The 27,061-nt window shown below is 44.5% G+C and overlaps 1 protein-coding gene across 1 annotated transcript in view; it reads left to right on the forward strand.

The window, feature by feature from the left end:
- The window catches only part of LAMA3 (laminin subunit alpha 3), a 242,277-nt gene that overhangs the window by 137,885 nt on the left and 77,331 nt on the right, over positions 1–27,061 (forward strand). The window contains exons 26-37 of the mRNA XM_063076630.1: positions 2,079–2,176; positions 3,058–3,202; positions 4,926–5,052; positions 5,132–5,271; positions 7,374–7,489; positions 8,656–8,867; positions 9,751–9,955; positions 16,965–17,109; positions 17,927–18,067; positions 20,192–20,353; positions 22,742–22,840; positions 24,875–24,958. Of these exons, the coding sequence (XP_062932700.1) occupies positions 2,079–2,176; positions 3,058–3,202; positions 4,926–5,052; positions 5,132–5,271; positions 7,374–7,489; positions 8,656–8,867; positions 9,751–9,955; positions 16,965–17,109; positions 17,927–18,067; positions 20,192–20,353; positions 22,742–22,840; positions 24,875–24,958 (1,674 nt within the window). The remainder of the gene's footprint in view (positions 1–2,078; positions 2,177–3,057; positions 3,203–4,925; positions 5,053–5,131; positions 5,272–7,373; positions 7,490–8,655; positions 8,868–9,750; positions 9,956–16,964; positions 17,110–17,926; positions 18,068–20,191; positions 20,354–22,741; positions 22,841–24,874; positions 24,959–27,061) is intronic.

Consider the following 27,061-nt stretch of genomic DNA (forward strand, 5'->3'; position numbering starts at 1 on the left):
GTGTGGCAAATTAAATAACCTTCATGTCCACTCCTGTAATGACACAACTTGAATATTAAGAATTACGATAAACAGAGGCAGTGGGATCTGGCTAGGAAGGTGGCCAGATTTACCATAAATATCTCAGGGAATTTAAAATAATCTAAGTGTGAAGCAACTTCCTGTTACTGCTAGTATTAAGCATTTATCACACCCTGGGAAATGCCAGGCCAGCCTGTACGGATATGCTTTAAATATTTGTGCCTGACCATGTTAAGAACTTTGGGCTTGCTCTTAAGAAGTAGCTGGAATTCAGTGGCTGTCTTTTAAAACATAATCCAAGTGAATCTAACCTCTATCTTTGGATATTATAATGGGGATGAATCTTCATTGTTTAAGCATAGGTATGCCCTTTTTGAAATACTCAAATGTCATCGAGAGTCAAGATTGACTAGAACAGATACTCCATGAGGACAGGGGCATTGTCCCTCCTGGTCTTGCAGGATCCCTCAGTTTCAGTCATGTTCGATAAAAATTTTTGCTGTTACTGAACAGCTTTGCAATCAAGTTGGTACCGTAGTTTTGATTTACAGTGAAATATATTGATAAATTAATGACTGTTTTAAAATTTTTTTTATTTAATTGAAATGTGTTGATTGTGCATATTTATGAGGTAGAGTTATATTTCAATGCATGTATATGATGTATAGTGATCAAATCAGAGTAGTTAGCAAATTCATCATTGCAAAAATTTATCATTTCTTTGTGATGAGAACATTTAAGCTCCTCCATTTTAGCCAGTTGACAACATAGGATAAATTATTATTAATTATGGATGCCTAGCAATACTGTATACCAATAGAACTTATTTTTCCTATCTAGCTGTAATTTTGTGTCCATTAACCAACCTCTTACTATCCCCCCTCCCTCCTCTGCCATCCTGTCTCACAGTTCTACTCTCTACTTCTGAAAGTTCGACTTTTATTATTATTATTATTATTATTATTATTATTATTATTTGTTTGTTTGTTTTAACTCCCACATAAGAGTGAGAGCATTCAATATTTCTCTTTCTGTGCCTGGCTTCTTTCACTTAACATAATTTTCTCCAAGCTCATCTATGCTGCTGCAAATGGCATAAGTTTTTTTTTAATGGCTGAGTAGTATTTTGTTGTGTATATACACCACATTTTTTAAAATCCAATCATCCATCAGTGGATATTTAGGTTGATTCTAAATTTTAGCTATTGTGAATAGAGCTGCAATAATGACTACATTTTTTTGTGTGATTCAAAAAGTAGCTGTGGAGACAGTTCCTCCAACAAAGTCCAGATGTGTGTGAGATATGAGTCATCCTCTATTAAGAAAGGTTACTTCTAACTACCAAAGAACACCTGTAAAACTTAGAAGGACTGGAAACACCCTGGGCTCCTGAGCCCGGGCAGGGGTGGGGGCCAAGGGTGTCAGCCACGCCCCCCCAACATCCACATCCAGCCTAGCCATGACTGAGCCACTGCTGAGCCACTGCTGGAAGTCCCCTGGGCTCCTCTGCTGGAATGAGGGGGGTGCCACGGGCCTGGACAGTGACCCCTTCCCTTTTCTCTTCTCCCTCTTCACCCCAACTGCTCTCAGACAACATCTTAGAATGTAAACAAAACTAATAATAATAAATAATTTTTTTAAAAAAAGGTTACTTCTAGCAGGAGCAGCCCTCTGGCTGCCCACCACATCCCCCCTCTTCCTGCCTTGGAGTCTGAAGAGCCAGCATTGACTTAAGGCAGGAGAGAAAAAACTGGTACCGAAAACCACTGAAAAGAGTTGTTTTTAAACTTTCATAGGATTTTGTTCTCAGTTTTATTTATGTAATTATTCCAACAGCAATTTAGTCAGTGATCCTGGATAACAGTAAAAAGGATTTGTTGCTCATCATGATGCCATAGGGCAGGCCATCCTGCAACATTTACTACTTTAAAGTAACAATTATAATTTTCCTGGATGAATTCTTTACTTAATAGCTTTTTAAAAGAGTGTGGTTTGCCCATACCATTGGTTTTGCTCATAATTGTGATGTGCCTTTTTGCCTTGCATTTTCTCAACAGCATCAAATTTGTATCATACCCATTGAAGAATTCTCAACTCAATATTTAAGACCCCAAGTCCACTGTATTGCCAGTTATGGGCGATTTGTTAATCAAAGGTAATATATTTCCTTCCTCTCTCCCTTGTTCTCTGAATGATTCTGTAATGTTTGTAAGGCTTAAACTTCATAAGCCAAGATGATAAATTGAGGTGATGGATTTAAAAAAAGAAAAACCAGCTACATAATTTACCCCAACAATCTTTCTGGAATTCCAAAATATCCAGGAGCCAACACAGGAGCAACAGGGGAAATGTTAAGTCTTAACCCTGGAGGGCAGGTCCCCTGAGTTCTATTCTGAGCCCTCAAAAAGACTCACTTTTTTCCAATCCTTTGATCTTTATATCTGAGGCTCTTCATTTGAAAAGCCACGAAAATAATGACCTGTCTTACAGCTAAGTTACGGAAATTAGCCAACTAAGGCTTATCGGGGTTTTAGTAGTGTAGTTTTGCTGTGCTTTAAAAAATAATTTGCAGACACAGGCATGAAATGTGTGCATGGTTAGATCTGTAGAAATCACCAAGGCAATGTGAATTGCTGTACCTAAAAGAAATGATGTGTACTTGTTCTCTTTTAGATAGTGTTATGTCAACATTTATTTTTAGAGATGAATAATGTTTATTGCATTGAACTCATTTTAACAATTTTAATTCTGGAAAGGGAAGTTGCAATAAGTTTTTATATCTGACTTTCTGTACTTTAAAGTTAAGATTTTCTTTCTATTTTAACTAATATTATACAGGCGGCTGGACTACAGTCAGCCGATGGACTGCACCAAGTGTCACTGTAAAAAGATCTCCAGCGTCCTGTGGTTCCTCCGATGCAGGATTATTTTGACGCTCACACAGGCCTGTGCTCAAAGTCTGTCTCTTCACTGATGGACAGTACTGCTATTTCTGGTTATTTTTAAAATAAGAATTTTAAATATTCTATTTTCCAGTGCCACCTGTGTCGCCCTGGCCCACAAAACTCCTTCAACAGCATTAACTTTGGATGTCCCAACTAGTGGGTCTTTCCCACTCCTGCCCTGGGATCCTTCATCTTCTGCTGATGTAGTTACTGGACTTACCTTGAAGGCACCACAGGTAGGACTCCCCTCGAGTCTGCTATTTCTAAACCGGTGATTCTCAAAGTGCGATCCCCAAAACAGCAGCATCCACAGTACCTGAGAACTTGTTAGAAATGCAAATCAAACCAGCAGCATCCACAGTACCTGAGAACTTGTTAGAAATGCAAATTCGCAGGTCCCACCCCAGACCTACTGAATCAGAAGCTCTGGGCATGGGGCCAGCAATCTGTTTTAACAAACCCACCAGGTGATTCTGGTGCCCCTAAAGGTTGAGAACCTCTAGTGTCACCAGTGGACAAACCCAGAAATGCAGGCATCTAGTTATTTTTGCCTGTGACCACCACAGCCTGATGTGCTCTTTCCCTCCTGATCTCTGTGCACACAGTCATTTGGCAATTTTTAATGGGCTGCTGCTGTTTGGCATTGTTACTAGTTCTCTTCCTAAGCTGGATCGTAAGACTTCCACAGTAGCCACTGTGGCCAGTAAACTTTATGCATCCCCCACTGCACCAGCGCACAGTACCTTTGCAGGTAGGAAATTCTCGATAAATATTTATTGATTAATCATATACAGCATGAAAGTGAAATATAATAAGGTATTGTTTTTTTTGTTTGTTTGGTTTTTTTACTATAAATTACAAAATTGCAGGACTTTTTTTAGTTCTGGATTACGGAAATATACTTAACATTCTGATACTATTATGTTCTTGTAATTCCAGAGATGGTTCATGTCAGTTCACATTGCATCAAGTTTGGATATTAACAGGATCTGAGAGATAAAATTAAGTAAGATCCCATATGGGAAAGGCAGCCTAGAATAGTAGGAGGAAATGGGTTGAATCAAGACGACAGAGTTCTAGTTCTGGTTTTGTTATCGAAATAGTGTGTGATCTTCAGCAAGTTATTTACCCTCCCTGAGACACAGCTCCCATCTGAAAGATGAGGGTAATCTTTTGTTGTTTTTATTGTTGTGTTGTCATCGTCGTAGTTTTTTGAGGGTTAAAAGATTTCATACTCACATAGTGAGGTTTTCTGGGGACAGCAGGGCTCACACTGTGCTTGAGCAACAGGAGAGGGGTAGCTTTGGTTTTTACTGTGGTTGGCGGGAGTGGAGGGAGGGGTGACACAGTCCAAGGGGAGAGCTCCCTCTCTCACGGGCTGGCATTTGTGTGGTTTGAACTCCCCGCTGTGCCAAGGGAGGGAGCCCCTGGGCTTTCTCATCAGCTTGTCCAGGCATGGGGCAAAGGGGAGGAACAGGGCTTGGATGCTGTCAATCGGGGTCAAATGTCACAGATGGAGTCTGTGGTTGGATGGGCAGCACTGCTGTGAACATTCTTGTGCAGCACTCAGCAAACATAATGAGCATTTCTGCTGGGTAGGTACCAAAGAGTGCAATTGCTGGGGTACGTGTTCGACTTTGGTAAAAACTGCCAAACAGTTTTCCAGCATGACTTATCAAATTCCACCACCCCCTCCAACCACATCTATGGTTGTACCACACAGTTAGTCCATTCTGTAGGTAAGAGACATATGGTTTGTTTCCAGTTTTTGTGGTTACAAATAAAATGGCTATAAAAACCCATTCATGGGAAGGTTTCTGCGTGAACACAAATAGTGAGTTACTTGGGTAAATACCTAGGTTGTTTTGTTTTGAAAGCTCTAAACAATCTGTGATTTTGATTATGCATAGCTCTTCGGCTTGAGGGTTGATGGGATTTTTTCTCTCTTTTTTCTCTTAGAACCAAGTGACCCTGAGAGGACTCGTGCCACACCTGGGCCGATACGTCCTTGTCATCCACTTTTATCAAGCTGCACACCCGCCATTTCTGGGGCAGGTGTCTGTGAACGCAGGGCAGTGGGGATCAGGTGAGCCACGGGTGCAGGCCACACTGCCCGCTTGCCACTGCTCTGCAGTCATGTGACAGGAGCTGTCCTCTCTGCCCAGGGTCTTTCCGTGCCTCCTTTTGCCCCCACGTGCTTGGCTGCCAGGATCAAGTGATCACTGAAGGCCAGGTTGAGTTTGACATCTCAGCGCCTGAGGTAGCCGTGACTGTGAAGATTCCAGAAGGAAAGTCCTTAGTTTTGGTGCGTTCTCAGCTTGCTCCTCATGTGGCTGTCTTGGTTGGCTGTTCTGTGTGTGTTTGGCTCCTGGCAATAATTCCTCCAAGGAGTTGAAGTCATATTTACAGAAAAATGTTCAAATTTTACAGCTATCTTTTACCAAAAAAAAAAAAAAAAAAAAAAAAAAAGCATGTGATGATTAAAATCGAGGTAAATAGGAATGACAGAGAGTAAGGATCTCACCTGCCCATCAGCCCCTGCTGGCTCTTCATCTGACTGGTGTCTCTCCAGAGCATATGACACTCCTTTCTTCTCCCAGCTTCTACAGATACTTTGTCTCAGTTCTCCGCACCTTCTCCAGCGCTCCGTCAGTGATTCCTCTTCCTCCGGTCCCTGTATGTTAACCTTCCTTCATGTTTGACTCTGAACTCCCTGTTGTATCATTTTTCTTTGGACAACATCGTCTGCGCCCATTGATTCTATTCTCTCTCCTCTGTGAGGATGACACTCACATCTGGAAATTCATCTCCAATCATTCCTGAACTCCAGGCCCAACTTGTCACCATGCCTTGCATATTTCCATAGGCAGAGATCTCACAAGTCCCTCACACATGACCTGCTACCTGCACAGCCCTGGGTGTCCCCTACCCTGCTCGTTACCTTGAATGATGGCACCCAAGGGTCTACTCAATGCACAGAATCGTGATGACTGCCCCCTTCTCCACCTGCTTGGGTACCACAGTCTGCCACTCTGTGGTTTCTCTTGAGCACATCCACTCTGTTCTAGTCCCATTGTTCTGGTTGTCTATCCTTTCTCTCACTTGGACTGGGCCAGACCCTCCTGCTGATCTCCCTGCATCTGCTGCACTAACCTCCAGTCCATCCTCAGCACTCCTGCCAGTTACCTACCTGGCTGAAGGGATCTGATCATGCCTTGTGACTCGACCACCTTCTCTAGGCTCCTGACCACTAATGGGATCAGTCTATGTACTTCAGTCAGGTCTATGTACCTCACCCTGTTCCATGTACTTCATTCAGTTCTGCTTGTTCTACTCAGGTCCATGTGCTCTGCTCAGGTCCGCGTCCTTCTCTCTGGCATCCAGGGCCTTCATAGCCTGCTCCTAATTCATCTGTCATCTGCCTCTCCTGTCGTTCCCCTATTCCACATCTCCTCCTTTCCCACCTCAGTTTCTGGCCATACTAACCCATTCTCCAGCTCTCAGATATGCCATTCCCTGTCATACCAGTAGACTTGTCATGCTGTCCCTTTTTCTAAAATTTTCTGCCTACGTCTCTACCTGGAGAAATCCTACTGTCCCATTAATGCAGCTCAGAATTAATTCATCTTCTCTGTAAAGACTTCCAGAGAGCCAGGAAACATTGCCCAGACTCATGCCTCCTTCTCTCCCTGAAGATGTCATCTTCCCCAGGGACAGGGAACTGACTGTATTCATTTTGAATCCCCTGTGCCTAGAACACTGCCTGGCACATGGTGCTCAGCAAATGTGTATTGAATTCAATAACATGAGAACAGTGGACTCTCTGTAAGCTGCAAGCTGGTGAGCAGTTGAGGAAGATGTTTGAAAATTCCCACAGCATTTGTTATAGGCACAGTCTGATTTACAAAGGTACAGAGAACTGGGCAGTACTTATAAAGACTGGGGCTACAATTATTCACGATAGAGGACGAGATTTGACATAAACTTCAGGGGCCAGTCCTGGTATTAGATTCTGCATGAACCTAGTACCAACATCCTGCCACTTCAGTTTGCTTTCCTTTAAAAGTACAAAACAGCTATCTCTGAAGATCCAGGGGAATCCCAGGCATGGGTTACATGGGGCCCTTGCTCAGCCCCCAGGTCCCCTGACCTAGCCAGCACTTGAGGCTGCTGCTGCTCTGCGCAGCATTGAAAGGGTGCTCACTGTCCCCTGTGTAGCAACATGGCTCGAGCCTGTAACCCTGGCTTAGGTTTGCTCTTGTGATTCTTCTTTCATAAATCCTGCTTCATCTGGTCTTGGGCTTAACAATAAAGGGCAGTGACCTTAGTGAAGAGGAAGTGTAATGAGTTGTCTTAGGTGAGCCCCGTCGTCAGAAATCCAAACACATGCTGATGGGTTTCTTTCAGGTCCGAGTTCTAGTGGTGCCTGTGGAGAATTACGACTACCAAATACTTCACAAAAATTCAATGGATAAGTCCCACGAGTTTATCACCAATTGTGGAGGAAACAGTTTTTATATTGAGTAAGTGTCGCTTTGTGGAAGGCTCTGGAATGCACAAGGCTTTCCCACATTCCTGACCCACCAAGGCCTGCGGAGGGGCTGACCTTGGATCTGTTCTCTTCCTCCCATTGCCCATGGGAGTGGCAGTGAGTCCCAGATCCAATAAGAGAGATGCCCTTCCTCTGCACCAACCATCCTACAACAGACCTTGTCATGTGCTGTGTGGACCCAATGACCGCCCTTAACTCTGCAAAGGTCCACCCTCCAAGCTGGGATTCGGGGCTGCTGAAGAGTTTCTCTTCCTCTTTGTTGTTTCCTGTTTGCCACCACAGATTACTAAAAGATCCCACATAGGGTGTGTCCGCCGGAAAGGATGTCAGCTCTAATTCCCTCTCTCCTTTGTCATCTGCCTGAGCAGGAGTGTATGGAGATGCAACCTCCCTGCCCTCTCTCCTTGCATCCCTGAATGCCAGGAGCCAGGATAGCTCTGAGCCTAGCTCCTTGGTCTCTTCTGCAGACCCACCCTGCCCCCATATAGGTTTCCTGAGGAACCCAGGAGTTCCAGAGGCCCTGGGAGACACATGTGCAGTGAATGTTGAGAGCAGAGGCTCCAGAGTCAAACACGTGGATTGGAAGGCCTGCTCGGCCACTCTGTAACTGCAGTCTTGGGAATGCCGCTTGACCTCCAGGAGCCTCAGTTTGCCTTCCAGTGAAATGGGGCTCAAGCCTAGTTCCTGGGTGGTGGTGAGGTGAAGTGAGACGTAGACAAGGCTTCCTGCACACAATGTTCAATAGATGTCCACAGTTCTCCTCCTCCTCCTGATCATTCAGTTATCACACCTGTGGATGTACTTTGGTCACCACTTTATTGAGATAAAATTCACATTCTGTTCCACTTAGTCCATCCTCCTAGGTGTGTTTTCCCCCTTGTATTCCAGCCACCCAAATTCCCACTGACCAGCCTGTGCTGTCTCCTCCTGGAGTGGATGGTTGGGGGAGGGGTGGCTGTCACTGGCTGAGTCCAAGGTGGGGAATTTTCCCACTCTTCCAGGCTCCACAGTCCAGACCCCAGACTCCTGCCCTCCCACCCCTGCAGACAGTGCTGGGTGGAGCAGGTGGTCGGGATGGTTGGAGCTGTTTCTGGGTACCTTCCAGGGTATCAGCATGAGTTGTGTTTGTCTCCACAGCCCCCAGACGGCCTCTGAATTCTGCAAGAACTCCACCAGATCCCTGGTGGCCTTTTACCACAAGGGTGCGCTGCCTTGTGAGTGCCACCCCGTGGGGGCTGTCAGCCGTCACTGCAGCCCCGCGGGCGGGCAGTGTCCATGCCGGCCTCATGTCATCGGGCGGCAGTGCACCCGCTGTGCGACGGGCTTCCATGGATTCCCACGCTGCCGGCGTAAGTGTGCGCTGCCGGCCATCCCAGGCCTTCTCCAGCCCCTAGGGCAGGGCTTCTCGATTTTCACTGTGCTAGAGACTTACCTGGTGACCTTGAGAAATGCAGATTCTGATTCAGGAGACCTGGGCTGGGGTTCTGAATGGATACCGTGCATTTCTAATAAGCGTGCGGGTGATGCCCATGCTGCTGGTCCATGAACCACTCTCTGAGCAGCAAAGTTCTAGAAGCTAAACTTGCTGTGTGCCCTATGTACCTGGCAAAGCAGGCGAGTATAAATAGTCTTAAGTGCCAGAATCTTGGACAGCTCATTCCCCTTTCTAGTGGAAGCCCCTTCAGTTTCTGCAGCCCAATCAAAACTCAGATGTGATGGGAGTAGAGCCAGGGCCACACAGTGTACAGCTTACTGGAGGAGAAACCCCTGGACCTTTATCTAAGACCCATCCTGTGGCCTGAGGCACAGGGCAGCCCATGTCATGAGATGCAGTGGGGAATGCAGGTGTCCCTATGTGTCCAGCGTCTGCCTGCCACAGTGTTGTACCCTGACCCTGGGCTCTGGACCCAGGATGTTGTGGAGGAGCCCCTCTATACTTGCTTCTAGAACCTTCTGATGAATGGGAGACCCCACATCAGAATGACATGGTAGTAGCTTGGTGTGTTCCTTTGAGTATCTAGTTTGGAGCTGGCTGGTCCAGCTGTGCCTCATTCAGTGTCCACCCTGAGCATTTGGTGTGCTTGGTCCTGGCCCCGAGAAACCATTCTTTCAGATCAAAGCATTTCTCCCAGATCCCTTGGAAGCTTCTGGAAATACCGGCAGTTGGTGCAGTCCTGCTGGAGGTCAGGTGGTGTCTAGCCCTCACATGGTATCTCTTTATCCCCTGGCCAGCGTGCAACTGTGGCCAGCGCCTCTGTGAAGAGACAACGGGGCAGTGTCGCTGCCCTCCCCGCACGGTCAGGCCCCAGTGTGAGGCCTGCGAGACGCATTCCTTCAGCTTCCACCCACTGGCCGGCTGTGAAGGCTGCAACTGTTCCAGGAGGGGCACCGTTGGGGCTTCCACCCCAGAGTGTGACAGGGACACCGGGCAGTGCAGGTGAGCTTGGGTGGATCAGCCTGTCAGGTCCTGTTATGGGGAAGGAAGATGCCATCCGTCCACACACTGCTCATTGTGTGGAGTGATTGGTCCCCCTGGGCTCGGGGTAGCCAGGCAGAGCCTGGGTGGTGGTCACCAGTCTCCTCATGCCAGAAGCAGCCATTTCCTCCAGCGTGCTGTCACCACGTGAAAGGTGGGGAAGCGCCTGCATGCACAGTGAAGTTATCGGTGTCCCCAACAGTGAGCACCTATCTGTTTGTATTTAGGTTCGGGCTCCAAATGCTCATTCTAGGGTTGGCCAGCAGCTCTGTCTGGACAATGCATGACGAAGTCTGAAATCCTCAGGCCTGCTGCCCCAACTCAGACGGGCAGGCGGGACGGGGGGCTGAGGCCTCTGTGGGGGGCTCGGTTAGGGATGGAGGGGTAGGGTGGGCAGGATACACACCTGGAGCCTGGCCTGAGAAGTGGGCTGCCCTCGGGGGACCAGCGAGCAATCCAGCGCACAGTAGCTAAGAGACGGGTGGCAGACTTCGGCTCAAGCAGATGCTGTGTGGCTGAGAGGTTTGGCTCCACTGGGCTCTGCATTGGGAGGTAGAGGCTGGTGTCACATGATCCCAGGTGACAAGCCTGAGTTCAACAAGGCTGGAGAGTCCCTACAAGAGCCAAAGAACAGGATCCAGTCTCCTAGAAGAGGCTGGTAAGAATTAGATCAGGGGTTTTATGGCAGGAGAACTTCCAGAGTCCAGGCCCGTGTGGCAGTGTGCCTGAGAAAGCGTAAGGTCTCCATCTGCCCTGCACACCCACCACACGCTTCCCGGGACATGGATTTAGGTGTGAGAGCCAGGAAGGGCTATAGCTGCTGACACTCGCTGTGTTAGTGCCCTATCGCTGCTGTTACAAAAAGACTCAAATGGGTGACTTACAACAACAGAAATTTATTCTCTCACAGTTCTGGAGGCCAGAAGTCCAACATCAAGATGTCAGCAGCATTGGTTCCTTCTGGAGAATCTTGGGAGAATCTGTTCCATGCTTTTCTCTCTGCTTCTGGGGATGCTAGCGATCTTTGGAGTCCCTTGGCTTGTAGCAGCATCACTCCAGTCTCTCCCTGCTCCATCGCATGCAGTTCTCCTTGTGTGTCTCTGTCTTCACATGGCGTTCTCTCTCTCTGTGTCTGTGTCTCCTCTAAGGACACCAGTCACATTGGCGTAGGGCCCACCTTACTCCAGTATAAATTCATCTTAACTTGATTACATCTGCAAAGACCCTATTTTCAAATAAGGTGACATTCTTGGGGTACTGGGGGTTAAAACTTGGATGTATTTTGGGGTTGACACAATTTAACTCTTTATAACAATGATATTCACTTTTCCTGAGAGAGGACCCTTGAGATCAAATTGGTGCCTGGTGCCTACCAACTCCTTTATCCGACTGGGACCTTGTAAGGAAGCTGAGAGAAAAACTTGAGTCATGGAACATTCCAAGTCTTTAAAACCACAAGGCTGAGTCCTGCCTGAGTCAACATGATTGCTCAGGTACCAGGTGTGGGTCCTGGAGGGGAAACCTATGTTTAATCAGAGGAAGCAAAGGAACTGAGGAGATGGAGAGCAGATTTCAGGCAGGAAGAGAAGCAGTAGAATCCACCATCTGAGAACTAGCGGGAGAGTTTTAAAAGGGTTGATTAACAGAATAAACCACTGCAAATAGGACTTCACACACAGGTTCTCAATGCTGCTGCCACAGAAAAAGAAAAGCAAGAATGCTTTAAAATTTTAAAAATGAGTTAAGGCACCTGGAGGTGATGGATGGATATTCCATAGTATTTTAGGTAAAAATTCTAAGGAGTTTTTTTTTTTAACAAAACCTCACTAGCCAATAACAATCTAATAGACTGGAAAATTCCTAGGTCAGGTCCAAGGCGTAGTATAGTTTTGCCCAGACCTAAGAGCATCAGCAGGAATGGAATCTCTCTGACCTGTATCACGCTTAAACCAAGACATGAAATTGTTTACTTTGTCATTACCAAAGAGACTGTAATAACCTAATGGAATGACATATCCACCTATGATCAAAGTGGATTTGACATAAAAGGGCCCTTAGCAGGTAATGTTAAAAAAAATTTCAGCTTATTACATTACTGTAAATTGCATAAATTGCCCGTGGTAATTCCATTGTTAATGCTGAGAAAGCTTTTGATTGTCTGCAAGGATTATTTCTTTATAAATATTAGAGGAAAGACTGCTTTCTTTCTCTACAGAAAATTTCCTAATGAAAATGAAGAATATGTTTAGAGGAACCTAAAGGTCATATAAAAGAAATGATCAAAGATACCTGGAGTCTGCAATAAAAAGAAAGATACATCCTTTCTCAATTATATCACCGACTCTCTTGCAGTTGTACAAATTATCACAAATTATAAAGCTTAAAAATTAGAATTTTCAAATTGCATTTGACTACTTATAGGTATTAAAGTTTATCATACTCACTGAAAGAAAAGTGAACTGTTATAAATGTCAATCTACTTTAAATGAATTACAAAATAATTCTAGCAATACATAGTATTTAATCTTAATTAAAACTGGTGGTATAATTTTAGAGGGAATTGGGAAAAAATAAATTGGAAACATAAAACTGAGTTCTCGAATCACCTTTGTCATGTCCTAGCTGGGAGATTCTGCAAAAGTCATTTTGTCTTCCTGGGTATCGGTTTCCTAATCAGCAAAATGATGTTAACTTCCCATCTAAATTTAAAATTCTGATTCTATCTCTTCTCCAATCTCTGATTGTACCACAGACAATATTGCAAAATTATATTGTATAAATACCAAAAAATCTATTACTTTGATCAACTCTACTAGATTGAGATCAGAAAGGTGCTTATGTTGGTCAAATTTCATTTTTTATAGCAAAACAAAATGGCAGATATATGTATTGACTCAACTATAATAGCAATGAAAAAGTATATTTGTACCTGCTTTTAATAATGGACGATGTATGCCATCAGATTCTTTGATCAAACAAAAGGGCTACAGTATCCTCAGAAGGTTTTGTCAATCTGTGACAGATACCATGAAGCTGGGAATCACTGCTTTGAAAAATTGTCATCATATGTCAATCACTTTCAAGATATTTTAAGATTAGAGGAGATGGCAGTTCACCTGGACATCCAGTGAAGCCATGTGTACAACCTGCCTTTTCAGAAGAGTGACAGTTTAACAGGAAAGCCTTTCTGGGTGACCTCTATCTCAGCCAGTCCTCACAAATTTTCTAAATGTTAAATGGAGAAATAAAACACCAACAAAGGTCATAGACTTGGCGATCTTGGAACAGAAGTACTTCCAGCTAGGCATAAGTCCACAGTTGTCCCCTAACAACTGGGAGGGGCCGTTCCTTTGATATACTTCATTGGATAGTAGAAATAGGGCCAGCCAGGCAGCGTGCAGGCACGGGGGTTACAGCGGTGACCAGGGTGGCCAGGGCTCCTGCCATACAGAGGGAGCTCAGAGTTTTCTCCTGCACTGTCTCTGTCGTCCTTCCTCTCCCGGAACACTAGGGTCTTTCTCTCCTCTCCCAACCACCCTTCTCGGGCTGTTTCACGGGCTGCTTCTCCTTCTGCCCCCAGTCGAGAAGGATGTGTGGTGTGAGTTTGCACGAGGTTGCATCCTGCCTCTGCTGCTCACTCTCTGGGCGACCTCAGGCACTTCTCTCCCCTGTGCCTTAGATTCTTCATCTGTAAAATAGGGATACTAGAGGCACCTACCTCATGAGGTTCTTTAGAGGCTTAAATGTCCTGTGCAGACACACCTAGAAGAGTGCCTGACACACATTAAGCACCCACTAAGTATTAGCTGATGCTATTATTTGCCAAGGTCATGGCTGTCTGCCTTCCTCCCTCTATGCTTTGTCCCCGAGACCCCACCCATTCTCTTGGCCTCAGCCACCCCCACTTCTGGATGATTCCCATATCCATAGCTCCAGTCCTGATCCTTGGTGACTTATCCCACCTTCATTGCAAATCACTTCAATCTGGGTTCTCTTATAATCTCTTATAATCTGGGTTGTCAAGGCTTTACTTAGATAGCCTTAGACAAGTCCCCTAATCTCTCTGGTCTCCTGTCTCCTCACATGTATAAAGAAAGGTTAAATTTCATGATCTTTAACTCCAAAATTCTACAACTCTGATCCTATATCTGAAATCCACATTATTGTCTTGCCTTTCAAGACATTGATTAAAAAAGAAAAAAAAAAATTCTACTTAATGGTGACAGCCTCTCTCCAGTCAGTCTTCCAAGCCTGAAATCTGATCATATTAAAATCAACCCATTAAAACTGGACTTTGATGTGAGTGTAATATGAAGGGGCCCGCAGTGATCAATGACCAAAGGAGAGCATTCTCCCTAACACACCGGCGTCTGGTTTTCTCTGAGACACAGCAAGCACCCACACACATGCAGACGTGGTTACATAGCATTTGGCCATGAGCCCATTGCCTTGGAGATAACGGCACTGGACCTGCTTCTCCAGGGCTCCATTCTGCACCTGCTGGCGGCAGCAGCCAATGGAATCCTCTTGCCTTTGCAGGGAGGCCAGCTCCCTCCAAAGGGAACAGAGTCTCCCTGGAGAAATGTGCAAGATCAGACTGATAAGGGAATTAAAAAAGATGTTCAGCCAGACATTGAAGAAGTTTCCTTTTTTTCCCATTGTCATGGCACCATCAAAAACTCCTTTGGATGCTTGTTTCTGCACAGGATTTATAGGCTCAGTGATCTAAGCACTGCACGGCTCAGGAATGTAGGTATTATATTCTCCGTGTTTTGGTTAACCCTGGCCTATCAGCCCCAGCTGGGTTACTCAGGCTCCAGTTTGCTGGCCACTGCTCTCATCCTGCTGCTCCACTTTTGCTTTTTCTCATGCATGCCTGTGTTCTCAGCTGCTACCTGCATGCTGCAGAGGGCTCAGAGCTTGGTCCTGTGCTACCGACTTGGTCACACGCTCTCAGCCCCCTCTCCTATCCACCACGTCATCGCACATATGTTCTGAAATCAATAGGCAGACAAGTCCTGGTTCTCCTTCCTTTCCTCCTTGTCTGGACAAGCAGCTTCCACAGCTGTCCTCACTGCAAAATACTCCTGTCCCTTACTTTCCCAATGAAGTGAAAATATAAAAAACAGGTTCCCATCTGTGTGTCCCCACCTTCAAGGTCCAGGCCCAGGTGACCCTCTCACGGGACACTCTCAGCCTCGCCCACCAATGGTGTCAGCATGTGAGTTGCTCGTTTGGTACCAACATTCAATTCATGTGCCCTTGGCCAGAAGTTCAGTATGCTTGCTAAAGGAAACGTCCCAGGCCTTGGGACACTGAGCTGCCTGGTGGCACTGCACGACAAAACCACCATCCCTCTGCGCGGTGTTCTTTTCCTCACTGCCAGCTAAAAAGAAGCAGGGTCCACCCAGCCAACATCAGGCTATCTCCAAAGTCCCTCTTGTGTTCTAAGGTTCCTCTTTCTGATGGTTTTTATTTCAGGAGGGGTTATCTGTACTCTTTCCTCTCCCATCTCTAGACCATCCCCACTCACTGCCTCTCCAGAACTAGGGAATCATCTGAGAACAGGCTTTATATTTTTTTGCTGGACTTTCTGATTGCACTTAGTCTGAGATTCACAAGAGAGCAAGTGTTATTAACCTGGGGCTCAGGAGCCCTTTGATAGCGAATACACAATTGCGTGTAAATGAGAGGAAGTGTGCGTGTGTAGAACACTTTTCTGAGAAGATGGCCAATAGTTTATCCAGCTTCTCAGAGAGGTCTCCAATCCCCTTCCAAAGTTTACAATCCACAGCACTTGATCGACTCCTTCAAGCAGAACATTTATACTTTATACCTACGTTGCTATCGGTGTGGTTTCAAGGATACTTTCTTCCTTACAAAAATAATTTCTGTAGATACCAAGTAGGGATGAAGATAGGGAGATGGGGCTGGAAGAACTGAACTGACATTTGACTTGTCAGCGGGTCTTGCAGGTAAAGCTGATTTAGTCTGTTTCAGTGCGCAAAGTGCATAAAGGGGCACCCACAACAAGAATAATAATAGCAAATGCTTATATGTGCACAAGGCCCTGTTCTAACGTTTTTACATATATTATCTCATTTAATCCTCACAGCAATCCTAAGAAGTAGATGGTATCTCTGTTTTACAGATGAAGGAACTCAGTTATAAAGAGATTAATTTGCCCAAGGTCCCACAACCAGTAAGTGGTAGAGTTGGTATTCAAACCTAGGTCACCTAGTTCCAAGTTTGTGTCCTTAATCAAGTGCAAATCCTTTATCTGGTTATAAGCAGATACTTGCCAAGGGCAAACATAGTGGGATATAAAGTTGTATTTATCTTTTTTAGGATGGTTGCTTGGGTAAGATCTTTTTTTTTTTTTTTTTTTTGTCTTTTTCGTGACCGGCCGCACCGCGCTCAGCCAGTGAGCGCACCGGCCATCCCTATATAGGATCCGAACCCGCGGTGGGAGCACTGCTGCGCTCCCAGCGCCACACTCTCCCGAGTGCGCCACGGGGTCGGCCCATTGGGTAAGATCTTTTAACAGGTGTTAGGAGATAGGTGATAATTTACATTTGGTAGTAATTTAATTGTAAAATATTACTCCCTGTATGCCAATAAAAAGCACATGTCTAGTATTTCCTTAGACCCACAAGAAAGATCCACGTGTAGATAGACCCCAGCAGACCCCAGCTTGAATGGAGAGACTGAGCACCCCAGCACCTAGCATTGCCTGAGCCTGACCCAGGGGAGTGCCCCATGCACAGTGGTCTCCTTGACCTGCTTTCTGTAAGCATGTTCTATCTGCTTCTCCCTGTTCTACCTTAGACTATAAGCACCCTGTGGGCAGGCATTGTGTCTACTTAACTGGCTTTGTATAGCAGCTGCTCTGCTGCAATGTAGATGGACCCTTATAGAATTGTGTGTAGAAAGATGATGAGGATTTTTGCTTCCTTTGCTTTGGGTACAGATGCAAGCCCAGAATCACAGGGCGGCAGTGTGACCAATGTGCTTCTGGGTTTTACCACTTCCCTGAGTGTGTTCCCTGCAACTGCAACAGAGATGGGACTGGGCCAGAAGTGTGTGACCCGGGGACTGGGGCCTGCCTCTGCAAGGTAATATGGATCACGTGATGATGGATGCCAGCTACCAGTCAGGGAGGGAGTTCTTCATGTTGAGTCAATATGTAAAACTGCGTGGGAAATGAGACAGACCCATAAGAGATTTCCATAGTACATGTAGTGTTTTAAAGTCATTATCTCATTTCATAGAAATAGTTAGAAGGGAAGACCCCTTTCATCCTTTGGAGAGGCCACGGACCCCCCTGAGAATCTGATGACAGTTGTAGACCCTCTCCAGAAAATTCAACACCAACTGTTACCTATAATTTCAAGAGGTTCATAGGTTCTCCTAAAGCCTATTCCTGGACCATGGACCCCAGGTTATCATCTCTGGTCCTAGGCGTTCTGCCAGGTTGTAAGAGAGCTCCCAATTCCCAGCAGATTTTTTTTTTTTTTTTTTGGTGGCTGGCCAGTACAGGGATCCAAACCCTTAACCTTGCTGTTATCAGCACTACACTCTCCCAGTCTCCCAAGTGAGCTAACTGGCCAGCCCACCAGCAGATATTTCGAGGTGGTAGTGAGTGGGATGAATTAGTCTCCCCATACCGTGAATCCTTCTGGTGCTATTTTTTTATTTTTATGCCAAAGGGGATCTTGTGAAGTTTAGGGAATTCTCTCTTCCGTTTGCGTACAGTATAAAAGTTTAAACAATTAATATGTTGTGAAAGCTTAACAATTACATATCTTTTAATGTTGTGTTAGCATTTGTGTACTTACATCTTGTGTTGGCATTTAATTTGTGCAAGTAGCTCACTGCAGTCAGGGAGGCTTTAAAGGAATGCCTCTTCTTCCTCATGTCTTGCTTCAAAAGGAAAACGTGGAAGGTGCAGAATGTAATGTGTGTCGAGAAGGATCGTTCCATTTGGACCCTGCCAATCCCAAGGGCTGTACCAGCTGCTTTTGTTTTGGAGTAAATACTCATTGTCACAGCACACACAAGAGAAGATCTAAGGTATGCACTGGCCTGAGTGTTGTGGAACTTTTCATATATCGAGTGACTGAAATGGGCAGCATTGCCCTCGCTGTTCCCTGGCCTGCAGTGTTTTCTCCATAGAGGTCCTCGTGATTGCTCCCCGAATTTGTCAGGTCTCTGCTCAAATGTCACATGCTCAGAGGGGTCTTCCCTCCCCAGTCCCTATAAAATAGCACACCGTGGTCACCCTGTGCCCTTCTCCTTGTTTTCTCCTATCATTTATCACTCCCTGATTTGTTACACATTTCATTTCAAAATTTGTTTATTATCTGTCCTCCTCTGCCACTAGAATGTGAGCTCCTTGATCCCCAGTGCCTAGAACAGGACCTAGGACATAACAGACTCCCAATAAATGCTTATTAAATGAATGGAGTTGGTTATTTCCCCCCCTTAAAAGAAAACCCTGTTTCTTTCCTCATCATACTTCTGAAACCAAATTTTTCCACACCAAGCAGTTCTCCAATTCTCTGCAGACACCACCTGGGTGTCCTACAATTCAGTTCAATTCTGACACTATCTACTTGGAGGTAGCATCAGACCCACAGCTTGAGGGCTCTGTCCCTGTCCCACAAGACTGCCCTCCTCTTCAGATGCCTGATGCAAGTGCTGGGCCTCCAGTACTTCTGACTGACTTGGCTACAAATTGGGGGTTCCCACAACTCCCTCCTTGGATTGGTTAATTTGCTATAATGGCTCGAAGAACTCAAGGAAACATTTTACTTACTACTACTGGTTTATTATAATGAACTCAACAAAGGACACGAATGAGCAGCCACATGAACAAGTGCATGGGGCGAGATTGGGAAGTGTCCTGAGCCCAGGAGCATCTGTCCCTTGGAGTTGGGGTGCGCCACCTTCCAAGTACAGTGCACATGTGTTCACCAACCCAGGAGCTCTCCCAGACTGTCATTTAGGGTTTTTATGGAGCTTCCATTAAGTACGCATGATTGATTAAGTCATTAGCCATTGTAACTAACTCAATCATCAGCCCCTCTCCTCTCTGCTGAGGTTTGGGAGGTGGGACTGAAAGTTCCAACCCTCTAATCCTGCCTTGGTCTTTCTGGCTTAGCCTGAATCCTGAGGCCACCTATGGGCCCCAGCTCCCAGTCATCTCATTAGCTTATGAACGACCCTCTTACCATTCTGGACATTCCACGGGTCTCAGAAGCTCTAGTGTCAGGAACTGGCGACTAAGACCAAATATTAGAACTAAAGATAGGAGTCACCCCTGTCACTCATGAGATTTCATGGTTTTTTAGGAGCTCTGTGCCAGGAACTGGGGACAAAGACCGAACAGATATTTCCTATTATATCACAATATCACGCCCTGCGTTTCTCTTTTCTTCTTGTCCTTCTGTTTTACTTTCCATCTCATCTATTTTCCCACATCTTGTCTTTGGCCACTTTTTCAATTAACCTCAGGAAACTAAAGCTCCCATTGTCTTCATTATTTCATAAACCAGCAGTCCCATATTTGCTTTCCTTGTGTGAGCAATGTCTTATCTCCAACAAGAGGATTTCATGTCTTACTGCTTGCCTCCTACAAGCAGTGCAGGCTGGTAATTGGAAAATAAAAACATCATTCTGTGAATCTGCTCTGGTCTCCTCTCCTTAACCCCTGGCCCCCCAAACCAGAAAGCTTATTCCCAACCTGGGCCTTGTCAGTTCTTTCTTTTTTTTTTCCCTCAAAATTAACTGGCTTCCTTTGTGACCAGGGAAATATTTAATATTGATGCTTCATTTAGAGAAGAATACAACAGGCCACTGTATTCCACGTCACATTTTTCTCTACAAGAAAGCACGATTAAAATGTGTTCACAGTTGTAGTTGTTATGCATACGCTTATTTTTTATTTGATCATTCACTGAACACCTAGCAGGATGTGTGCCGGGATTCACAGATCAGTTCCACATACGTATGGTCACTGCCCCCCGAGGACAGGGCAGCAGTGGGCGAGGCTCTGTCGTGGAGCCCAAGGGAGGAGACACAGAAAGGAAGCCTCTGAGGCAGGCTGGCTGCCCCGTGGCTCTTTCTATTACACTTAAGCGGCCATTGCCAAAGCAGCCAGAGCCGTTACACCCCTGCCTCACGTTTGTGTTCCAGTTTGTTGACATGCTGGGCTGGCGCCTGCAGACGGCAGATGGAGTGGACATCCCCATCTCATTCAACCCGGGCAGCAACAGTGTGGTTGCAGATCTCCAGGAGATGCCCCCCACAGTCCACAGCGCGTCCTGGGTCGCACCCCCTTCTTACCTGGGGGACAAGGTAACGATGTCCTGTTGTTCTTCTGAGCCCTCTGTGAGCCTCCTCTGTCCCTGCATGAGCATCATTGACTGGATGTCAGGAAGGAAACATCAAGAAGTCAGGTTACTAACATTTTAGAAATTAGGGGGACTGAAAATGAAGAAGGGACCCACCTCCACCGTGAGCCCCACAGCAACTGGCATCACGCACAGCGCTTTTCTCAATCTTTACTTAATGCCAGAGAATTTTGCTGCAGGGAAGTAACCATTTAAATAATATCTGCTGCAAGTGGGACAGGTATTATGCTTTTAAATGCCCATGCTGAGAATTCTTTGTATTAAAGCAGAAGAAAGTTTCCTTGTCAGGAAAACAAAAGCTGAGAAGTGACTCATACATTTATTAAAAGTAGCACAGGCTCTGGAGGCAGCTCGACTTTCATAAGCAAAATCATGTGCCACTTCTTGGGGAGCTTACAAACTAGCTGCTCTTCCTTTGCTGCATAAATGCTTATTCAGAGACTGGTCAACTATACTCATTTTATGAGGACAGAAATGCACGCCTCGTGGGGAAACACCATCAGGTGAGCTACACTTCTAGGCAAATGTAGAACTTTCGAGAAGGGATAGATTTCTCAGGGCCCAACCCCGATGATGCCATAGTCTCACGTTTAGAATGACTACATATTAGGGCCTTGTCAGCCTGAGGTCCGTAGTCTGTCTTCTGGTCGAAGGACTATGGGTTTTGACATCTGAGTGTGGGGAATGTTGCTTCTCCCATGTGACCCCACCTCTCCCTCTCAATGGTCCTCTTCACCATTATATGGTCAGCCCAGGTGTTATCTGTTACTGTGTAACAAATTACCCCAACACTTCACAGCTGGATGCAAGAAACTGATTATTTTACACAGTTTCAAGAACCCAGGAGGGGGTGGCTCAGAGTCTCTTTGGAGGTTGCGGTCAAGATGTCAGCCAGGGCCTCAGTCCTCTGGGACTGGAGGATCCACTTCCAGGCTCATTTGCACGATTGCCATCAGGCCTTTGGTCCTCGCTGGCTGTTGGCTGGAGGCCTCTCAGTTCCTCATCACTTGAGACCTTCCACAGGCTACCTGAGGATCCTCACGACATGGCAGCTGGCTTCCTCCAAAGCAACTGACGAGAGAGAGAGAGAGAGAGAGAGAAACTCAAGAGAGAAGCTGCAGTCTTTTTATAACCTAATGTCAGAACTGACCTACTTGTCACTTCTGCCTTATTCCATTCATTAGAAGCCAGTTGCTGAGTCCAGACCACACTCAAGGGCAGAGGAATTAAACTGCACCTCTTGAAGGCAGGAATACACAGAATTTGTGGATACGTTTTTTGTTATTGTTTTTTTTTTAATTGGCTGCTGCTGGTATTTTATTTATTATATATTTATTGAAACAATTGATTGTATATGTCTGTGGAGTTCAGCATTGAATATCAATACCTGTGTGCACTGTGTGATGCTCAAATCAGGATAATTATTATATACCAGCTCAGCCCATCAAAAAGGTGATACTTAATCTCAATAAGAGGATTCAATAAGGTGTTACCTTGGAATACTTCTAGACTCTATAGCCATCGTGCTGTGAGGCTTTGTCAGGTTACACATTCTAGGGAAAAGCTTCTGAAGATTGGGATCCCTTCTGCCTGCTCCAAGCTGTTTTCATTTTCCATTATGGGTTTTTTGTTCTGTCCAATCTGAGGTGATGTTGCCACTGATTTCCATCCCTTGGTCACTCCCTCCTCCTTGATTGGTTCTGGGAGGTATCAGGACCAGAGTTGAAGTAGCTGTCAGAAAGCTATGACCATTCCCGTATACGTCCCCACCATGATCTTGCTGCCTTTGTGGCATCTACAGAAGGTCCATACACCTACTGGAGTAGTTAGTCATGGCTTCTGTACCCAGTAGAATTCATGAAAACCTAGGAAATATTCACCATCTGCTTTCAGGGGAATTATTTCTTGGAAATGTATTTTTAGAGGTTCACTTTGTGACTGATAGATATTACCCAATACTCTCAGTTAAGTAAGAAACTAGTGGCCTAGATTTCCTCAAATAGCTGTGGATTAAATAGACATTTTGGTTTAGGCATCATCTGGAAAAAATATCTTATTTATTTCAGTATGACCATTTTTTTAAAAATAGAAATATCTTCTTGCTTGTAAAACTCAATCATGCTCATGCCAAACATTTTAAATGATATAAAAAAATGGTAGAAAGTAGAAAGTTAAAATACCATCCTCAATTCCACTCTCTAGATATAACTTCTGTTAACGGGTTGATTGTGTATCTTTCAGACTTTATGTGCCTATGTGCTTTTTACGTGGGTTAATGTTGACATAGTCCTTTTTAATGCTTATGCTGTTGATGCTATTAATTCAATTTTAGGTTTCTTCGTATGGTGGCTACCTCACTTACCAAGCCAAGTCCTTTGGATTACCTAGTGACATGGTTCTTCTGGAGAAGCAGCCCGATGTGCAGCTCACTGTAGGTATCACAACAACCCAAGTGTCAGAAGTGGTGGTTGTGTTGGTGCTGATCTGATTTTAGGACATCTTGATACATGGCCTACAGAAAGTTTGACTTAAGTGGTTTCCGATATTTTATATAAACTAAAAATGAAGTTTAGAGCATGTAGCATCTCCTCAGGATCCTGCTTCCTCTGATCAAATGGTTTCTGTCTTCTCTCCTCCCTCCCCAAATACTTAACTGTATTTTGCCCTTGCTTCTCACAAGTTACTTTCTCAAGTTCAACATTTTTTAAGTTTCTATCTTTCAATTTAGTTTCATACATGTTTTCAAGCCTTTCTTGTGCGCAAGGCCACAGTGCTGGGCTCTGTAAAGGGTGGGTGACCCCTGACCTCAAAAAGAGGGGAGATTAGAGAAATATGCAAATCACTATAATCCACTGAACAGCGAGTGTTTGAGAAGTTAAAACAAGGCCCTATCAGAGAGGGGTGTGAGTGGGGTGATGCGGGGTAAGTACTCTGAGAGGCCCTCAGAAGGCTTCAAGAGATGATAAGTCCAACTTGGCTGAATTATCAGCACGTGCCAAGTCATTGAAACCAAGCCTGGAATGGTAGGGAGGAGAGTGCTTGATGCTATGACAGAAATTTAACTTGATACAGACAGTGGGGCCCATTCTGATGTTTTGAGAAGGGAAGTAATATACACACACTATGTGCCTGGCATACAATCCAGAGCTGCAATCTAGCAAATACCTTGAGGGCAGGGGTGCTGTCACGTCCTACTGCAAATGTCCTTTAACACAGGGCACCATGCCTTGAATATAGGTTGAAGTGCCATAGCCTGAAGCTGACTCTACTTCTGGTTTGTGTGCTGTGATTAATGTAATTATAGCTTCCTGAGGGGTTTTTGTATGTGTCATTTACGGTAAACAGGGACCAGCAGGTCTCACACACTTCATCACAGCCAGGGGCCTTGAATTCTTGGTAGACATTTGTGTTCAGGCACTGCCACGTTACATTTCATTTTTATTGGGATGTAAATCTATTGAACTGTTTTAAAACTCCAAGGAACCTTTGTAGAACATCTTGAAAATAAAGCAGCAACGATTTTAGAGTTATAGTTTAAGAAAAATAGCTACACGAAAATACTGTCATGGCAGGGATGTATTTCAATTTATATTTTTGCAGAGCATCTTGTAGTTCAATATACCTATTTTTTACTGGCAGAGGGTTTATTGTAAAACTATTGGAATTCACCAAGAGGTAATAATCAAAATTTTCCTTAACTTCAAATATGGAAAATAATTTTGTCTCATGAAACATTTACTCTGCTGCTTTGTTCCAAACCACTGTAATTAAGAGCCTCTGGGCATGTTCCTTAGTTTAAGGTTTTAAATGATATGTGGTTCCAGATAATGCTCTTCTTCCTGAAACACTGGCCCTAAGGAATGGAACTCTTTTGGGTCTGGTGCTACAACAGAAAAACCGGGGCTTTCGTGTGGGGCGCTAATAGTGGGCACTGGCCATCCCATTCTGCTCTCTGAGTCCCTCCAGAACCACTGTAAAGGGGTGGAGGTGAGGCTGAGAGTGAGCAGAGTTGAATTGCACAGGGGAAGGGCTGTGGGTCCGTTCCTTCCTCCACATGCCCTGACAATGCTGCTGCACAGTTGGGCTCTGCCAACCCTTCCACCCTACTCACCTTCCTCTGTAACCCACTACCAAAGCACTTTCTTGCTACCACATTCTGCTCCTGTAGGCTGTAATGAAAACAACACTGCATGCATTTTCTACAAAGCATGGCTTTAAAACATTTTTTTCCCATCCTTTTTAGCCATTTTTGGTCAAGGGAATTTTTTTGATTTCCAATTTGTGAAAATGTAGCATATTTGCTATTATTTTTCTATTTCCATGTTGCTAAACCTTTTACTCGTCAGTTAATTCTGAGTAGGCATATCATATAATGTAGATCCATAGAAATTTGTTCTTAGACCATTTATAAATCTCAAAACCTCCCAACCAAGGCACGAATGCATTCTCTTTTTTCTTTAAACAGGGTCAGCACATGTCTCTCATCTATGAGGAGCCATATAACCCACGGCCAGACCGGCTGCATCATGGGCGCGTGCAGTTGGTTGAGGTAAAGGAAGACTATCCATCAAATGGTTCTGGATGATCCTTTGCATTCTATGATTTAATTATTTCAGGGAATCATGTTATTTTACTTATTCTAATAATTTAAAAATATAAATTATAAAAATATATACTCATATAGATTTAAAACACAGATTGTATAAAATATAAAGTGTTTAATGCTCACTGGGTGTTGTTTGTATGTACTATCTTTATGGTGCTTTATGTCTGTCTCTCCCATTTCACAGTTAATTATCCTTGTCTTATAAACCCTGTAAGCTTGTACATGCTGCAATATAGCTCCCTCTCATCCTCATGTTTCCCTCAGTGCCTGGAACCTGGTCAGCATCTAACAAATCTTGGGATGCATGGATAGAAAAGCCACAAAATTGTCTTATGTCAAAAGAAATAAGAGTAATACAGCTAAATAAGAAAAACTCATCAGATCATAAATATTTTATTACACTTATTTGGTTACTACTACTCCTTAAAAATAATGTCCCATTTGTGCTACTAAATACACACAATAACTCAAGGTGAAACTTTTTTGAGTACCTCAAACTTGCAGACATTTTTTAATATTTCTGTACAGGTGCATCCATACAATGGAATACGATTTGGCAATAAAAGAAACAAAGCACTGGGCCGGCTCACTCAGGAGAGTGTGGTGCTGATAACACCAAGGCCATGGGTTTGGATCCCATATAGGGACAGCCGGTTAGCTCATTGGGTGAGCATGGTGCTGACAACACCAAGTCAAGGGTTAAAATCCCCTTACCGGTCAGCTTTAAAAAAAAAAAAAAAGAAAGAAAGAAACAAAGCACTGATACGTACTACAACATGGACGAACCTCAGAAATATTATAATAAGTAAAAGAAGCAAGACACAAAATACTACATGTTATATAATTCTATTTATGTGAAAGAGGTGATGTCAGCAAAAATGGTGAAGTAAGAAACTCCAAAAATTCTGTTCTCCATAAAAACAATGAGAAAGCTGGCAAAAATGGTCAGAATCAACTTTTTCAGGACTCTGGAAATTAATCAAAGATTTACAGACATCTGGAAAGTGTTTATTCAAGAAAAATAGCTGAATCTCAGTAAGAACAGTGAGTTTTGTGGCTTTCAACTTGCCCTATTCCTATCCTCCTTTCTCTAGCTCCAGAGGAGCCTGCAAACCAGCAGCTTGCAATCACAGTGAAATCCAGCAGCCACCAGAAAGGGCACAGGGGGATTGGAGCTCCTTTAAAGCCTCCTTCCCAGAGAACTGTCATAATTTTACCTGTCTGGAGGTTTTTTGAAAGATCCCACCTGCAAGTCTCTTTATTTGACCTGACTGAAGCTTAATTTCTAGGACTATTGTTGAAAACATTTAGAGGCAATTGTTTAACTTCATGCTGCCTGAGGTGGTTGGGGCAAACAATAAGGTAATCACAAAGCTTAACATACAAAGCTGGGGAATGATATGTCCTAGCGGTTTTGAAAAGCTTCAGCATAATCCTGGGAATGTAGAAGGCTATGCATGCTCAAGGTGGGGCATATGTACACATGCTGAGGAAAGACCTGTGAGGCCCTGAGCTCTCACCTTTGGCTGACCTTGAGGCTCTGTGCAAGCAGGAAGTGAAGGCTAAGGCAGAGTTGTCAATTGCCTGGCTGAGAGTTGAAGGGGCCCTCCAACGTGCACACAGAACTATTTTGCAAAGATTAGGAGACTTTTTGGTTCCAGGCATTTAAGGAAGTTTCTGTCCACTCACTGTTGATCACTAAGCTAACAAAGACTTTAGTGATTACACATGACAAAGAATACAGACTTTACAGAATTAGTTCAGAAAAGTCACTAAACAAACAAGAACAACAACAAATCCTGGGGAGCAGAGTGAATATGATTTCCAGAGTTGCTGCTTATATTATTTTAAATCTCTAGCTTTCAACAAAAAATTATGGGGCATACAAATAAACAAGAAAGTATGTCCGTACATTGGTTGGGGCGGGGTAATAAATACACTGTCATTGAGGAAGACCAGACATTAGACTTTCTAGACAAAGACTTTAAATCAACATTTAAACTATGTTCAAGCAACTAAAAGACACCATGTCTAAAGAACTAAAAA

This window comes from Cynocephalus volans, chromosome 13 (genome assembly GCF_027409185.1).
Source record: "Cynocephalus volans isolate mCynVol1 chromosome 13, mCynVol1.pri, whole genome shotgun sequence".
NCBI lineage: Eukaryota > Metazoa > Chordata > Mammalia > Dermoptera > Cynocephalidae > Cynocephalus > Cynocephalus volans.